The following is an 18,241-nucleotide window of genomic DNA, read 5'->3' as shown; positions in this document are numbered from 1 at the left end:
GAGAGAAAGCTCAGAGTTATTTCCTAAATTAGCCTTAGCTATTTTCGCTTTCTAGGGCTGGGGGCATGTCGGCTGCACCATGTCTGGGTGTAAAGCTGAATGGATCATTTGGTCTTCTCCTGCCCTTCTTTGTATTTCAGCTTAAATGTTTAAACCTTTCACATTGCTTCCTTTTTAATGCATGTTCTTATTTTCATTTTGCAGGGATTTATTTAACATTGCGGAAGCCCTTTCTTGCACTTCAAGAGATGACCAGTAGGTGGCATTTGTGTTTTTTAAACCACAGCTCAATGCATAGTGTGGTTAAATGCTGAAATTTAAACAGTACATGCACAACATATCAAGTTAGTAATCCGATCCCACTGGAATTGTACTGTTTTATAATAAATCTGTGCCAGACGCAAATTTAGTTATTACATCTGGGTAAATACTGGGAGGACAGAAGTCATTGTCTTTGGTCCTCACCGCACGTCTGTTGCCTACCCGACTCCATCCCTCCCTCTGGCAACTGTCTGAACCTGAAGCAAATACCTCACAATCTTGGTAACGTTCCTAAGATGAACTTTGTAGGACAATGCTTGGTATAGGTCAGAAGGAGTGGAGTGAGAAAACTGGATTTGAACAGGGTTAAATATCCACCAAGATAAAAGCAAAATACTGCAGATGCTGGAAATCTAAAACAAAAAGAGAAAATGCTGGAAAAACTCAGCAGGTCTAACAGCATCTGTGGAGAGAAAAACACAGATGTTGTTAGAGCTGCTGAGTTTTTCCAGCATTTTCTGTGTTTGTGTTAAATAGCCACCAATGTCTGCTGGCGAGGAAAAACAATCTTTAGAAGGATACATGTGCATTAAACACAACATGCAGTTATACTGCACCATAAAGAGTAAAACAGCCCAAGCTGCTTCACAGCAGCCTTATCAAAAAAAATCCAATATCAAGCCATGTAAGGAAATATTAGAGCAGATAAAAGGGTTGGGTTTTAAGGTTCATCTTAAAGTAAGAAAGAGAGGTGGAGATGGTTTGGGGAGGGAATTCCGAAGCTTAGGGCCATGGCAGCTTAAAATTGGGGATATGCAAGAGGCAGAATTGAAGAACGCAGAGATCTCACAGAGGTTACAGAGATAAGGAAGGACAGAGATAAGGGAGGGAGTAGAAAATAAGGACTAGAGTTTCAAAATCAAACAGTGGCTCAATTGGGAACTGATATAGGTCAGCAAGCACGGAAGTGATAGGTGAGTGGGACTTGGTGTGAGTTAGGATACACACAGCAGAATTTTGAATGAGCTTAAGTTATGGAAGGTGGGACACTGCCTTCTTCCACTTCTATAACATGCCTAACTCTGAGTTGAACAGCTGCTGAAATCCTCATCTGTGTCTTTGTTACCTCTAGCCTTGACTAATTCCAATGGTGTCCTAGCTGGCCCCCCATCTTCCATCCTCCATAAACTTCAGTTCATCCAAAATTCTGCTGCCCAAATCCGAACTTGCTCCAAGTCTTGTTTATCCATCGCTCCCTGTGCTTGCTGACCTACATTGGTTCCTGGTTGTGTATCGCCTTGATTTTCAAATCCCTCCATGGCCTCACCCCACCTTATCTCTGGAATCGCCAACCACCCCCAGAGATGTCAGCACTCTTCCAATTCTGGCCTCTTGCACATTCTTAGTTTTACTTGTTCCACATTGGCAGCTATGCCTTCAGTTGCTGACACACTAAGCTCTGGAATTCCCTCCCTAAACCTCTCCATCTCTACTTCTTTCTCCTCCTTTAAAACAATCCTTAAAAACTCTTTCATCTGCCCTAATATTTTATGATGTTTTGTTTGATAACATTCCTGAAAAGTGCCTTGGGAGATTTTACTATGTTAAAGGTGTTGTGTAATTGCAAGCTGTTCTTGTTGGGTTTGACCCTTATGGATCTTTCTAAATGCTGCTTCTTCACTCCAGCAGAAATCGGAGGATAGTTACCTTGCCTTATCCAAATTCCCTCCTTTTCTGGCTCACACAAAGTATCTTCCTGCAAGCCAGTGGTTCACTAAAATGATCATTATATTCAGCAGGCTATTTTTTGAGACATTACAACTAATTAAGGCTGATTCTGTTCCCTTTTGATACTTCTTAAAAAATTCTTTCACAGGAAGTGAGTTTGCTGCTCATCCCTAATTGCCCTTAAGAAGGTGGCAGTGAGCTGCCTTCTTGAATCACTGTGGTCCATCTGGTAAAGGTATATCCACAATGCTGTTAGGAAGGGAACTTCCTAACACATATACTTCCCAGTGGAATTCACTAAACACTGATCAAGGGAGGGAACCCTGGTTGACTTTTCCACTCTCCACTACAGGGCTATACGGCAAATTATAGCACATCCATCATCACCCTGGGTCTGATGGGCTTAGTCAGATAAAATATGGGCAACATTCTGGGGTACATATGGTCAAGGATGGCTGTAGGCAACCAAGCTAACAGGGAGCAGAGACTTTGGAATTTAGTTTCTTGTGGTAGTCAGTGGTTCTGCTGACTTCACAGCAGCAGCCTTGACAGCTTCAGAGTTTGCATGATGTCATCATGGATTTCCTAATGGTCCTCAGTTATTCATAACATTCTGCTTTTCTTCTCCTTGTTGGTAACTTACCCTTTTCGACCTTCAGCAGCCTCTCTGACTGCACGCCATCAGCTCCCAAAAATCATTAATCATTGGTTTTCTAGACCAATTGTTTTAACTTTTCCGGGATTGCCCTTATCCCCAACAACCGATTAAAAAAAACATTTTGTTGAAAATCTACCCAGGAGGACTGTCTTAAATCAAAATTTACAAAATCTTTGTTTCTAATTTGATAACTCACCTAAAATGAAATGAGAAAGTTGAAATCTTCACTAACAAATCAGAAATCTGAGCGTTGACACACACTCACCTGGGCTTCAATAATCTTCTGTTTGGCATCAATCACTGCCTGCATTTCTGAGTGGTCTTTCTTCAGCTCTTCTTCCACTGCCATCAATCTGTAAACCAGAGAAGAGGAGTAAAGTGTGAGAACACAAATCCCAGAAGGAAGCTGTACATTACAGCAAGTGGCAGCTACTTACAACAGGGTACATTTTACCAGTGGTGACGACACTATTGTTTTCATTCCAAACTGGAATTGATTTATTATCTACCCCCAAGTTCCTTCAGAAATCTGTGTAATCCAGGTCAGTGACTGAACACTGTCCATGTGATTCCATTGATGCTATTTTGATCTGGCTATTGGAAGTGTCTCTAATTCTTCTTTCCTTGTGCAGTTGTGTCCCTCCACAAGCAGTACAGCCTCTCCCTAGTTGAGTATGTGGTGTACAGAGAATCAGATAATCGACTGAACCCAATTCTGCAGAGAGAGCACCTGAACGGTCTCACCTCAGTGTGAACATGTTGATGGTATATCAATGCCCCGGAACTTTTATAGCAATTCTCGCAGTCTGGGCATTTAAAAGATGTCAGTGTGAACTTGCTGGTGTATCTGCAGGTTGCAACAAAGATCAGGAACTCAGTTTCAACAGAAAATAGGAGTTATTTTCCCCCACATGCCTTCTCCTAGCTTAAATTACATTTGGAATTGACACCAATATAAATCAGGCCTATGCAAGGAGTTGCTGCCATGTTGGTCTTGATTTAGTCACAAAGCATTCTAAAGGCAGCAAATAGAAACTAGAAGTGTGTCTATCCCTGCAATAGGTATTTGATATGCACCTCACTCTTCTAATTACTGCATTCTTCTATTCTCATTAAAGTACAGAATTCTGGTGTAAGTTAAGTTGTCACTTGCTCCTTTTTCTCATAAAACAAAAACACAACAGTCCTGCACTAAATCAAAATGCTTTAACAACCCACCATTCAACAATAGCCTATCAATCAGCCCTATGGTAAATCAAGAAATAATACTAAAAAAATTAAAGGTCAAATTGGTAATGTCATGATCTGACAATGTGCCAACAATAATTCGCATTTATATTACACCTTCAACAGAAAAATGATACAAGGCACACGGTAAAGAAGCATGGAGAAAGGGGACACCAAATCAAAGGAAAGATTAGGAAGGGTAACCAAAAGCTGAATATGAAGTAAAGTATTAATGGAGCAGAGGAGGCATTTGGAGAAAAATTCTAGAGTTATGGTGGCCTAGGTAGCAGAAGACGTAGTCATCAATGCTGATGGAGGGAAGGGGTAATGCACAAAAGACCAGAGACAGAGGAATAGAGAGTTTTGCAGAATGTAAAGGGGAGGTGTACTGTTGTGCTGGAGGAGATTACAAAGATATGAAGAGGCAAGGCTATGAAGGGGCTAAAACACAAGGATGAGAATTTTAACGTGGAGGCTTTAGGGTACCGGGAGTCAATGTAGATCAGCAAGGGTAAAGGTGATGGAGGAGTCTTCCTTAAACTGCCAGAAATCTAAAGGTACAGTGAAGTGATATAGCTTAGTACTTGGCTATTGTTATAATGTTTGAGTAGAATGGAGAATAAGATGCTGACAAAATATTTATAGAAGCAGAGATGGCAGATGTAATGGATGGGGTGAAAACTGATAAGCAGGATGTATTGGGAAAGCTGACCATGCTTATAGTGGATATAAAATAAACATATATATATATATCTGGTCCAGATGGCTTGCATCTCAGGTTGCTAAAGTAAGTGGGGATGGAGAAAGTGCAAACACTTTGCACAATCTTCCAATCTTCCTAAGATACAGAGGAAGTGCCAGGTGATTGGAGAGTGGCATATGTGACACCCTTGTTCAAGAAAGGATGCAAGGACATTCCTAGTAACTAGAGGCCAGTTAGTTTAACATCAGTGGTGGATAAGGTTTTAGAAGCAATAATCGTGAATGAAAAAAATCAACAAGCACTTGGAGGAGTTTGAGTTAATTAAGGAGAGCCAGCACAAATTTGTAAAGGCAGATCTTGCTTGACTGGTCTAATTGAATCTTCTGAAGCAGTAACAGAGAAGGTTATGAAGGGAATGCAGTGGATGTTGTCTACATGGAAAATGTTTCACAAAGTACCACATAAAAGGCTGGTTAGCAAAATTGAGGCTCATGCAATTGGTGGGTCACTGTCAGCTTGGAGAGAAAAATTGGCTTAAGGTCGGAAAACAGTGAGTCATAGTAAATGGGTGTTTTTCAGATTGGAGGATGATAGAGAGTGGCGTTCTCCAAGAGTAAATGATAGAAGCTCTGTTTTTAGATATGGATAAAGGAATATAGAGTAAAATTTCACAATTTGCTGATGATACCAAACTTGGAAGTGTGGCAAATACCAAGGATGATATCAATCAACTGCAGGCTAGCAGAATGGGCAGACAAGGAATTTAAGACAAGGAATGGCAGAAGGAATTTAATACCAAGAAGTGCAAGGTGATGCATTATGGCTGAAGGGCTAAGGAGAAGTAATATATTCTCAATGGCTCAGTTCTAAAGAGTGCGCAGGAACAGAGGGAGCTGTGTACATACATCTTTGAAGGCGGCAGGACATATTGAGAGAGTAGTTAGCAAAGCAATTTGGGATCTTGGGCTTCATAAATAGAGGTATGGAGTATAAAAGTAGGAAAGTTATGCTGAACATTTAGAAAACTCTGGTTACGCCACAACTAGAGTGTTGTGTCCAGTTCTGCTCAACAGACTTTAGGAAGGATGTGAAGATCCTTGATAGGGTGCAGAGGAGATTTACCAGAATGGTTCCAGGGATGAGAAATTTTAGTTAGGCTAGAGAGCTGGGGTTGTTTTCCTTGAAACAAATGGGATTTAAGGGAGATTTGACAGAGGTGTACAAGATTATGACAGGTTTAGACAGGGTTAAAAAAAAAGTGTTGTTGCCATTAGCTGATGGTAAAAGGATCAGGGGACATGGATTTAAGGCTTTGGGCAAGAGAGGCAGGGGAATATGATGAAGAATCTTTTTTATGCAGCAAGTGGTAACGACCTGGGTCTCGCTGCCGACGAGGGTGGGGGAAGTGGAGATGTTCCAAAAGAAAATTGGATGAACATTTGAGGAAAATAAACTTGCAGAGATATGAGGATAAGGCAGTGGAATGAGACTGACTGGACTGCTTTACAGAAAGCTGGCAGAGACTCAGTGTGCTGAATGGCCTCCTTCTGTGTCATAATGACTATGACCTGCACCAGTAAATTACCAGCTAAGAGTGTGTGTAAGGTATGCAATCGCTTGCAATAAAAAGGCAATATCCAGTCAGGAAATTAGACACGATCTGAATATTAATGTCCTAAATTCTGAGGGCTTGGTTACTGTTCATCATCATAGATAGTTTTATTGCTGTTATGTTTTTATTTGAATATGACAACAGTGTTGTGAACCACAAATCATACACCAGACTTTTGACTTGACATGTGAAAGTGTGTTACACTTATTGCTCAAGACCTAGAGAAGTAAGTTTTTTGAAAATGTTTTCTTATTGAATTGGATGAGGACTTGTTACTCCAACAACCTGTAGTATGACTGACCTGCTGATGATTGTTTTCATCTGGCTGTCCTTCTCCTCCTGCTGCCTCCGTAGCCTGTCCTCACTGTCTTCCAGCCTGGACTTGTACTCAAGCAGGAGCTTCTGCATCTGCTGCTCCTGGGCAAGCAAGCGGCGCTCATACTCCTCCAGCCTCCTACTTGATACCTTCAGCCGATCCTTCAGCTTTGCAATCTCCTGTTCATACTGTCAGGGAAATCAGTGAGAACCATCTCAGCATTAGGCAACAAACATGCAGCTTCTTTAATCCCAGTTATCCAACGGGCAAATCAAAGACCATTACAAAATTACATCAATCTCCAGATAATACAATAATTACGCAAAAAGTTTCCAAAGGTTGAGAGAATTTTACCTAAATGCCAGGTGTCAGGAAATATTGCATGGGGAAAACTGAAGTGGAAGAGAAAACAAAATAGAGCTCTTAGCTTGGTCACTGTGTGGTGCATGAAGGTGGTGGGAGGCAAACTGCTGTTTGATTTTACAGCTCCTCCCTCTTCCCTCAATTCTGTTTCTCATGTTGAAAGCAAGATGAGAAGCTCACCATGAGATATTGTTTGTGCAAAAGCACGTTCTAAAATTGATGGGCCAACACACAGGAGCGTCACTGTCATCTAGCTGTCCTAATTAAGCTAACTTTATAGCACAAGGTGCCCAAACTTGATTTTGTAGTAAGCAAAAGGGCATTTACATTATTGATTCAGAATTTGCCAATATCATGAGGTGTGCTTTTTTTAATCCATTCATGGGATGTGAGCATTGCTAACAAAGCCAACATTTGTTGCCCATCCCTAATTGCTTTTGAGAAGTTGGTGGTGAGCCACCTTTTTAAAATGCTGCAGTCCATGTGGTGTAGGCATACCCACAGTGCTGTTATAACAGCACTTCCTATAGGAAGGGAGTCCAAGGTTTCTGACCCAGAAACAATGAAGGAATGGTGACATAGTTACAAGTCAGGATGGTGTGTGGCTCAGGTGGGAATTTGCATGTGGAGGTGTTCCCATGTGCTCACTGCGACACTTAACTTATTTCTCAGAAAAGAGAGAACTCTGCTTAAGATCAGACAATGAGCCGCACAAAGAGAATTGAGTGTTTAATTGTTTGAAATATACCAATGTTCTTCTTGAACAGGTTTTGATGAAGGGTTTAAAAATCTGAAACACTACTTTTTTTCCTTTTTGCACAACAAATGTTTCCTGAGCTGCTGCATGTTTCCAACATTTTCCTATTTTGCTTCAGATTTCCAGCACTTGCAGTATTTTATTTTTTATTTATTGTTTTAAATTCTGCTATAGCAGGGGAGTAATTATGACGATGGTTCTGACCCAGCCTGATGTGGAAAGTTTGAGAAATTCTGGTCCATTCTCAGCACATCTCAGCCAATGCTGTTAGTAGTTGCATACAATTTAGTTTTTAACATGCAGCCTGCACACTTCACAATGGTACTGTTCTCTGTGCCTCTGAATTCATACCCCACCTGAAATCAAATTTCCCCCTAGCAAGCTCCTTGTATAGCTGCAAGTTCCTTCGCCATCCCAAGCACCACTGTTCAGTCCTACCTCCTGCTGTTGCAAATGAAAATTACCATACACTGTTAGTCAGAATTCCTGATATTATGAGAGTTCTGCCCAGAGGACGCAGCTGCATTCAAATACTTGGAGCAGCAGCAGCACCAAGAGGGGAGGAACTGGGAGCTGTATCAAAGGGATTCAGATGAATGCCAATGCTATGTTCAGGCTGGATCTGAACCCTGGTCATAATTTAGACATCTTTGCTATGGCAGAGCTTAATTAAATACGCTGCTGTTATTCTTGAACTAACTTGGATGACTGATTAAATTGTTTTCCTTGAGTGCTGCAGATTAAACAACGTACCCAGTGGTATTGACAAATTTTGAATCAATACTCTAAATGGAAACAGGTTTTGAATCCAACAGTTATTCTGAAACACAATCAAGACTCATGGGCAAGCTTGGGCTTAAACCACCATGTGTTTTTTGCTAGAGTAAAAAATTTAAATATCAAGTGGTATTTATCTTGCAAGGAATGTTTTCCACTCAGCAAAAGTGCACCGTCTCACTACAGATCTAAACACTACTCGTCTGGTTCACCACGTTCAGATCTTAATCTGCCCTAGACAGTTTTCGGTAAACAATACCTATTTAAAACTGCAGTTCTGACTGTGGGTACAACACAAAAGAGCAGTATCTGTCACACAGACTCAAAATCTGCTGCAGCAGACTGTGACCTAACAGAACATCCCATAGATCCTACAGAAGGTATCATGCCATATAAATGTCAAGGCCTTTTTTATTGGGGGAATGTGAAAGAGAAAATCATTTCAGAAACTAATCAGTATTGTCATCGGGGATTTAGTAACTAATGGATACGTGAGATTTTTATGTAGCCATCTCGTTGCAATTTTTTCCCACTAGGTGTTTCAAGATGATATAAATGTGTGTGACATTTTCATGCTGTGTCTATTTGAACTATGAAAAACATAAAGCAGTACAAATCCAGATCCTTTCCTTCTAGACTGGAGTTATATCTGGTGGCAGCATTTTGGCCTGTTCAACACAATGTGAAGGATGGGTGCTTACAGGTCTTGTCACTGGTGGTGGGTGCAATTTAAAGTAATAAATTAAAATTACATTGATATTTTAGTACAGCCCAGTCTAATTAGTAGACCGATTTATTGCTAAACTTCAATGATAGAAAAAAGGATGCAAATCTCGGGCATTAGTAATCATCTACATTTTAATCTTCCTCATTGTACAGTTTACTTCCCTCAGCCCCAGATGCAAAATGTTTACCTTAGCCAAGTAAATAGTGTCCTTGTCCCTGGACTCTAACTGGGAGAGAAGTAAGCATTTTTTAAAACCTACCCTTTCTGCATGTTTATTCTCCTCACGGATTTGATCTGTTTCATCATCTTCCAAGTACTGTCCATTATTCAGAACCCAAGCAGCTGTCCTCTCAACTGGTGACATGGTGGCAGTCTCCACTGGTGACTGGACCTGCAGAGTCAGACAACGAACATAAATTTTTATAAAAGCAAAATACTGCAGATGCTGGAAATCTGAAATAAAAACAGAAAATGTTGGAAAAACTCAGCAGGTCTGGCATTATCTGTGGAGAGAGAAACAGAGTTAACGTTCCAAGTCCATATGACTCTTCTTCAGGGACTTGCCAGAAAGTCACCACTACAATCAACAGGAGCAAGCACTGGAGTGAGTGTAGCTTTTCTCTCTCTCTCTCTCTGTTAGTCTGTACACAAGGGCTACACACCGATTTCAAATGAAGTAAATAATGCCAAAGAAATATAGCAACCATGTAGCTAATTCCACAGATCTGTGGTGGCCAGCATGCAGATTACAAGGGCAACTGCAGCTGAAAAACAACAGCAACAGAATATTACAATAGAAACTGCTATGGGAGATAGATGCTCATCTCCCTAAAATATGGGGAAAATTGCTGATAAATGCAATGCAATATTCAAATTACAAGTCCAGTGTGCAACTCAATATATTGAGTGATATGTTCACTCAACATATGTGGACCTTTTGTGGGAGGGGGGAAATTTTGTGGCCGTCCAGTTGAAAAATCCAGGTGTATGCGTTAGGAAGGAATAAGCTTTCTTTACATTCTCAAACCAGTGTGTGAGGGTTAAATGAAGAATAAAACTCCCTCCCACTGTGCCACAACTTCATATTCAAATAAGTACCCCCACAGCACCAGTGTGACTTTTCCACTTCCCCATGTATGAGTCAAATTTGCAAACTCAGCATCAAGGTGTGGAAAGTTCAGGGTGTACACCCATTATGAACAAGGTGAAAACTGGCCCAGATTGACTGAAATAGGACCCTTGTAACCAACCAAGAACCAATTCTCACCCCATTAGTCTGGGGTAGATTCTAATTCAGGGGCCTGACGTGAAAGCCCATGTTCAAAGCAAATATGCAAGTCATTCCAGAGTGAGAGTGAGAGACAATGAGAGCGAGTCAAAGTGACGGAGTGTGAAACAGAGTAAGAGTATTAGAAAGCGAGCATTGTGGAATGAAAATCGTCAAATTCTCTCTCCTCGTTGCTACCAAGTAATTCCAAACATACACATTCAGACACCAGCTGAGGACAGTATCTGTTACTTGTTGTCAAACAGCCTATCAGCACAGACTGTTCAACCTCACAATGAAACGTGGCAGTTTGGGAGAGGCATTTCAAGGCCACCAGCATCTGCAAAACTGCACTCCAGCAGAAGGTGCCACTAGCTTTAGAAGAGTGAAAAGGAGGAGGGTACAAAATAAATAGCCACCTTATAGCCTTGTATGATTGCAGCACCACATGATGGCCTGGAGAGGATTCCTTACCTGCTGTGACTGCTGCTGTCTATGTACTGCTCGGACTTTCGGCACAGGACTTTCCCCTTTTGATGAGATTGATGGTTGCCGTGACCTGTTTTCAGTTTGTGGTGGCTCAGGTGATGTGGATGGTAATCCTGAAATGCTACCTGTGCTTCTCTGCGACGCACTAAGTGGTAATGAATGAGGTGCTTTCACTCGGCTGCTGGAAGCTGACAACTCTGTCCTGCGGAGCTGTGAATGCCCAATGCTATTCTGCCGAGGCAATGCCACTGGGAGATTGCTCCTGTCTGGCATGGTGTTTCGTTTGGAGTAATCGTCACTGTATGCACTGCGTTTGGCAAAGTCCTCAATGCTACTATTGCTGGGGCCACTCAGTTTGCTGATAAGCTCCTCACTATTGGTGTGGCTTCGGGAACTTGTGGAGCTTAGGTTCTCAGAACTGGAGTCCATGCCAGCTTTACTGCTTCCTGCTGGCGGATTGTTCAGTTGGTAAACAGGGTTTTGGAAAGACAGAGGTTGCAGGCTGTTCTGTTGGCTCAGAGCTGGATGTAGAGGCCTGCGGATCTGAGGAGCACTATGCGCCCCGCTCTGTACCTCTCGGAGTTGCTTGATGCTTGCTGTATGTGTGACAGAAGCCTGGCTGCCAGTATGCCGTCCTGGCACACTGGGAAGAACTGGAACACTACTTGTCGCTTGAGTTACTGCAGTGGTCTGCAGATCCACAAGTGATACACTCCTTCCATTATGTAGGATGGACTCTTCTTCATCCCTGTCGGAGTAAGTCACACTCTGTGTTGAGGCCGGTTGGCCTGGAAAGTGCTGCTTAGTGTGGAAAAATGCTTCAACATTCTCTTGAGTTGGAGACTGCAATTTCTGCACATCACTGGAAATAAAAACAATTATTTTTTTGTGCACCATACTGATTAAAATCATTTTTATTAATATCTCTATTCTCCCCCCCACTCCTCAACTCACCCAAACCAGACATGACTGGTTATTCCCTAGTCAAGGTAATGAGTATTTGACCCATTTAATAAACTTTGCTGCCTTCACAGCCAAGCAGGTAGGAGAGCTGCTAGTACCCTCATCTTTGCTAGTCAGAGGTCATTGGGGGCTGAGAGCAGACACATAGTGATGCTCTGACTGAGTTAGCTTTCCTACGGCGGTGTTGCCCAATAGAAATCTCTGACAAGAGCAGATGGGCTGCAACACTGTTTTAGCCACATACATTAATTTTAGCAGAAACATCCTTAAATCCAACGACATAGGGCAAAGTAAGTGCATTTCACATATGGATATTTACATAAATATCTACTACATTGAATATCCAAGGAATAAATTACTCAAAATGATCAAAAACATACACACACTATGCTTTTCACCTTACTATGTTATCAATAAACACACAAGTTGAAGTATGCGTATGCCTTTCTATTGAGCATTGAGATCACATGTCTGATAACAGTGTCTATTTGCAAATCAGGAATACAATCAGCTACATCTGGATTCCCAATTAGCCACCAGGGGCTAATATATTGGACAACACTGTTCTATTGGGAAGCACAAGGACTCCATTAGGTAACCCCAAACTACAAACTACTGAGAGTGAGGAAATAACACGCATGATCTCTCCATGGCACTGCCTGGTAGTAGTCCAACACATTGTGTTGATTGGTATTCATTCTTAAGGCATATGCACATCAATGCCGCACAACCCCAGACTATCCCCATTGTCCTCTCTGCAAGGTCAAAGCAATTGTGGCTGGGAAGAGAAGCAATTAACCTGCTTCCATGCATTCATCACTGCTGTTCTGAATAAGCCACTGGGAAGTGAGCTGCATCAGAATGAGAAGTAAAAATAGTAAATGCTGCAAACACACAGGTCAGGCAGCATCTGTGGAGAGGCAAACACAGCGTCAATGTTTCAGGTTAATAAACTTCGATCAGAACTTGGGGAGAAATGATAACAGGCACCTTGGCCACCATTGGATCCCATCACCCGATCACTGCGCAGCAATTGCAGCAGGTACTGAGAAACATAGCTAAGAAAATAGATATAAATAGCCATTTACATGCAGAAACAGCAGCTTAATCTGCTGAGAGAAAAAAATTTAAAAAGGGAAAAAAGACTCTCATCTCTTTTTGAAAAAAAAACTAACCTAAATGGAACTAATCCCAAATTGCTTCTGATGTTTTAGACAATGCATATTTTATTTCTGCCTCCTCCTCCCAATGAAATTTGGCACTGGCTGAAGGCTTGTTAAGATTTAGGGGCAGACACAATTGTAGAGTCTCCTTCAATGAGAATTTGTGGCCCAGAATTTGCAGTCAGTGGCAAAGTAACAGCACTTGCTGCTGACCTTGAAGAAAGATGCCCACACAAGTCTAGTGATCTCTGTAGCATGGATTCTCCCTTTCCCACGTCAGTTTGAACCTGCCACCAGGTCAAGGTGATCTCCAGACATCCAGCAACAAGCAAGGTAAACAGCCAATCACACTGAAGTATTCTCTCAGACAGCAAACCAAGAAGTAAGATGCAACTATTATCCTTCACTTTTAATTAACTTTTACAGAAAGCAAAATAAACGATTGGGACATACTCATGGAATTAAGATAGAAACTAAAACATCATAAACAAACTTTAACCAAAAATAAGGTGAAATTTTATCAGAGTGAAGAAATTTGATATTCTACAAACATAAAATTAGTTTTTCAGGAATAGTAAGGCTGTTCATCAGTAATTATGAACCTAGTATGCCATTAAGAGTCCAATTACGCCTCATTCAACAAGATATAATTTTCTCAAGCACTTTACACTGAGACTAAAGACATTTAAAAGCCTCAGTGATTTCTGATTATAGTCTGCAGGTGTTTTTAATTATGGAGAAACGTTGAATCACCTACAGCAACTTCTGGATTTCCATGTTTAACTGTGCATCTGCAGACTCCAGAAGTTGCTATCAGTTTCAAAAGAGTAATGAAGGCAAATGCTGACGGTTTCACCGTCATTATCATCATCAAATCTGGGCCAATTGATTCACAATCCATTTGCAAGAAAATAAAGAGATTTTTCTGGGGATGACAAGCAAGCCCCTCTCAACTAGGGGCCTGCTGCATCACAGTGTGGATGCCAATAGGGAAATTCTGACACCAAATGATCCATTCCTACCTGTCGCCGGGGTCCTCGAATATCCGCTGCAGTCCAGATGACACACTGCCACTCACATTTGGGGATGAGTTGACGTGGTCCCCAAATCGCCGGACCTGCTGCTGAATTGGTGTGGGACTAGTTAGTGATTTGGTGATATCGCTGAGGATGCGTGGGAGTGGGCCAAGTTTCGCTACTGTCGCCTGTAGAAATGAATTTTCACCCTGGTTGGACAATGCCACGGAAACATCCACATTTTATTGGGTGGAGGATGACGATTGATGTAAGCGAACCAGAATGCAGAAGTGCAGAGCAACACAACCATGATGACCGTGGTGGAGAAGGACACAATAACGGTGCAGGAATGGGGAGGGGATAAATTGGGGGGGGGGGCAAGGATGGGAAAGAAAGGGGATATAAAATAAATTAGAAACAAAACTAATGTTACTTAATGTGGTTTCAAACTGTTCCACAACATTCAGATACAAAGCCATGCAAAATAAACATCTAAATGGTTTTTCAAAACAAAACAACTAAACAGAAAGGTAGCATCCACCTGAAGGGAGGGAAGGGTGGTTGGGAAGGATCACATGAAAAGGAGCAAGAGACTGAAAAATGGCAGTAAACCCAACCTCTTCATGCATGCAGAACCATTTTAATATCACAAATCAATTTAATGTTTCTAATTTCAATTTTTACTTGCAATTACATCAATAAAATATAGCACAATAGTAGGAGACAAAAACAAATTATTTGTTTTGGAAATTTAACAACAAATGCTACTTTTACTCAAACATCTTCATTCCATGTTTTCTCTCACAACAAAGTTCTGCACTTTCATCGAGAAGACACCAAGGGAAAACAGAATGTGCTCAGCTGAGGCTACATTAGATAATTTATCACCCTCTCTGCTCACTAACTCATCTTGGACTATGATTCCATAAGCCCTATCTCCTGTCCATCTCTGGTGACAACTAGGAGTAAGCAATTATTTACTCTATCAACCAGGGAGTGAGATCAATTGCACTCCCCCACCATCCTAGCAGAAATTAGCCAGCTGACTCACAGATGAGGGACTGAACTACAGGCCTTCTTCATTCACATGATCAGTCCAATAACACATGATGCATTTACTCAATTGAAACATCACAAAAGCAAGAAATGATTTTTAAATGCAGCCTAAAAATGAATTAAAATAATTTTTGTTGTGTCACAGGAAAATCAAAACAAGTTTTATCCCTCAAACTTCCTGTTCCTCTGAAATCATGATGTGGAAATGAACTGTTTCAACAGGGACATCAGGTGAAAAACTGTGTGCCTGTCTCAAACCGATCCCACTCATCAGATTGAAGATCTTACTTACTACCAGGCCAATAGGCAAGAGAATATCCATTTGTGAGTGTGGTGAAAGAACCTAGGTTCTGCAATACATTAGTAATTGTGAGAAGAATTCCCCACTAAAAATGTGGCAAGCACAATTGCCTCAAGGATTTGCTGCATGTACCAAGAAATTTTTATACATTGATTCAATGGACTTCTTTCGGTTTCATTTCAACCATCACATAGTGAAACTGTACTGGACCCTCCACGCTGATTGTTAATAATGGGTACTGCTACTCAGTCTCTGGGAAGCACAGCAGTGAAAGGGTAATTAAAGAGATGTTTGATTTAGTGTCTCAGACATGCATTCTCAGAACCTGCAGAATGTTGGTCCCCGATGCCAGCTGAATCATGGAGATTAACATGTTTAATTTTACTTTCTGCTGATGCTGATGATGGCACAGAATTGATTAATAGTACCAGATGAACAATCATGGAATTGGTGACATCAGTAACTAGGTATGATATAACAATAAATAAAGTCAGTCACAAACGTCAAATTAAATCTCATTCATCAGGTTCACAATCATTATTAAACCAACTAGTCTGCCACAATGATGCATTGTTCTGTGCACTGGAATGCATGATATATGATTTGGTTTAATAGTTTGAATTCTTATTTAAAACTTAAAAAAAGATTTGAACCAGATGAAAGGGCAAATCTTCTGATGGCAAGACGCTGGTGCCTCCTGAAGTCTCTAATGTATCATGGTCTAGCTGAGGTGCATATTTTTGTACAAAACATCGACAAGTAGCGGGCTCTGGATTTTGACTCTGTGACCAGTGGGTGGGAGGGCAAATGCCTTCTCACAGGTAAAGGAAGGGCAATTTTAATTATTAAAAGAGTGAAAACATTGAGGGCGGGCTACCAAAAGCTCCTACCTTGTACCCTTTCCATAACTGAATCATCAGCTGCATCAGTATTTTACTCCGAAATAACAGAAAAATACATTCCACGAAACCTAACTGTCTCTGGTTTCAAGTAACATGTTCTTATCTACTCCAGCATCCAATATGGGCTCAGTGACCACTTCTAACCAACTACAACAACTTATGTTTATATAGCACCTTTAATGTAATAAATGCCTGAAGGTACTTCACAGGAGCATTATAAAACAAAATATGACACCAAGCCACATATTAGGTCAGCTGACCAAAAGTTTGGTCAAAGCGGTAGGATTTAAGGAGTGTCATAAAGGATGAAAGTGAGGTAGAGAGGCAGAGCGATATAGGGAGGGAATTCCAGAGCTTGGGGTCTAGGCAGCTGAAGGCACGGCCACCAATGATGGAGCGATTCAAATTGGGGCTGGTCAAGAGGCCAGAATTAAATGAGTGCAGATATCTCGAAGGGTTGTGGTATGGAGGATCTTACAAAGATAGAGGGTGCAAGGCCATAGAGGGATTTGAAAACGATGATGAGAATTTAAAATTTTTTTGAACTGGAAGCCAATCAGTAGGTCAGTGAGCACAGGGGTGATAGGTGAATGGGACTTGGTGTGAGTTAAGGCATTGGCAACAGAGTATTTGAACGACCTCAAGATTTATGGAGGGAAGTGTGGGAGGCCAGCCAAGAGTACATTGGAATATTCAAGTCTAGAGCTAACAGGTACAATCGAGAGTTTCAGCAGCAGATGAACTGAGATGGGGCAAAGGCTGGAATTTTCCAGCGCCCCCACGGCAGGTTCCCCCATGATGGAGCTGACGCGCCATTGAAATCTCCATTCACATCGGCGGGACTGAAAGATCCCGCCAGCATGAGGGGCTGGAAAATTCCAGCCAAAGTTAGAGGCAGAAATGGGCGATCTTGGCAATGGTGTAAATGTGTGGTCGGAAGCTCATTTCAGAGTCAAACATGAACACAAGATTGTGAAAAGTTTGGTTTAGTCTCAGGCAGCTGACAGGAGCATAGATGGTTGCTAGGGGATGCAGTTTGGAGTGGGGATCAAAAATAATGGCTTCAGTTTTCCAATATTTAATTGCAGAAAATTTCTGCTCTCATCCAGGAGTGGATGTCATACAAGCAAACTGATAATTTAGCAACAGTAGAGGAGTTTGGAGAAGTGGTGGTGAGGTAGAGCTAAGTGTCATCTGTGTAAATATTAAAACTAACACTCAAAATGGCATTTTTAATTTTATTCACGATGAGGGTACAAATCCTTCCAGTTTGCTGATCCTCCAGGGTCCATACTTGCCGCCTTTCTCTCTCTAACTGTACTTAGCAACTCTGATTCCTGAATTCCTCTTTTTTTAAATTCATTCACGGTATGTGGACGTTACTGGCTAGGCCAGCATTTATTGTCCATTCCAAATTGCACTTGAGAAGGCGGTGGTGAGCTGCCTTCTTGAATCACCATGTGGTTGTAGGTACACCAACAATGGTGTTAGGGAGAAGTTCCAGAATTTTGATCCAGTGACAGTGAAGGAACAGCGATATATTTCCAAGTCAGGGTAATGAGTGGCTTGGAGGGGAACTTATAGTTGTGGTGTTCCCATCTATCTGCTGCCTTGTCCTTCTAGGTGGCAGTGGTTGTGGGTTTGGAAGGTGCTGCTTAAGAAGCCTTGGTGAGTTCCTCCTGCAGTGCATCTTGTAAATGGTACACACTGCTGCTACTCTATGTCGGTGGTGGAGGGAGTGAATGTTTGTGGATGTGGTGCCAATCGAGTGGCTGCTTTAACATGGACGGTGTCAAACTTCTTGAATGTTGTTGGAGCAGCACTCATCCAGGCAAGTGAACAGTATTCCATCACACTCCTGACTTGTGCCTTGTAGATGGTAGACAGGCTTTGGGAAGTCAGGAGGCGAGTTACTTGCCGCACGATTCCTAGCCTCTGACCTGCTCTTGTAGCCA

At 41.6% G+C, this 18,241-nt stretch overlaps 1 protein-coding gene across 7 annotated transcripts in view; it reads right to left on the bottom strand.

Moving 5' to 3' along the window:
• Positions 1–18,241, bottom strand: part of rasal2 (RAS protein activator like 2) — a 392,247-nt gene that overhangs the window by 4,911 nt on the left and 369,095 nt on the right. For 5 of the 7 annotated variants that reach the window (XM_078561546.1, XM_078561542.1, XM_078561544.1 and 2 more), the window contains 5 exons: positions 14,034–14,236; positions 10,871–11,747; positions 9,389–9,520; positions 6,491–6,693; positions 2,913–3,000 (listed from right to left, as the gene is read on the bottom strand). In XM_078561546.1, coding sequence (XP_078417672.1) covers positions 2,913–3,000; positions 6,491–6,693; positions 9,389–9,520; positions 10,871–11,747; positions 14,034–14,236 — 1,503 coding nt within the window. The remainder of the gene's footprint in view (positions 1–2,912; positions 3,001–6,490; positions 6,694–9,388; positions 9,521–10,870; positions 11,748–14,033; positions 14,237–18,241) is intronic. The other 2 variants (XM_078561543.1, XM_078561545.1) reach the window with 1 other exon arrangement.

The sequence above is a fragment of the Cetorhinus maximus genome, chromosome 17 (genome assembly GCF_964194155.1).
Source record: "Cetorhinus maximus chromosome 17, sCetMax3.hap1.1, whole genome shotgun sequence".
NCBI lineage: Eukaryota > Metazoa > Chordata > Chondrichthyes > Lamniformes > Cetorhinidae > Cetorhinus > Cetorhinus maximus.
The sequence above is the reverse complement of the archived record's forward strand: the minus strand, read 5'-3'. Positions and strand labels throughout refer to the sequence as shown.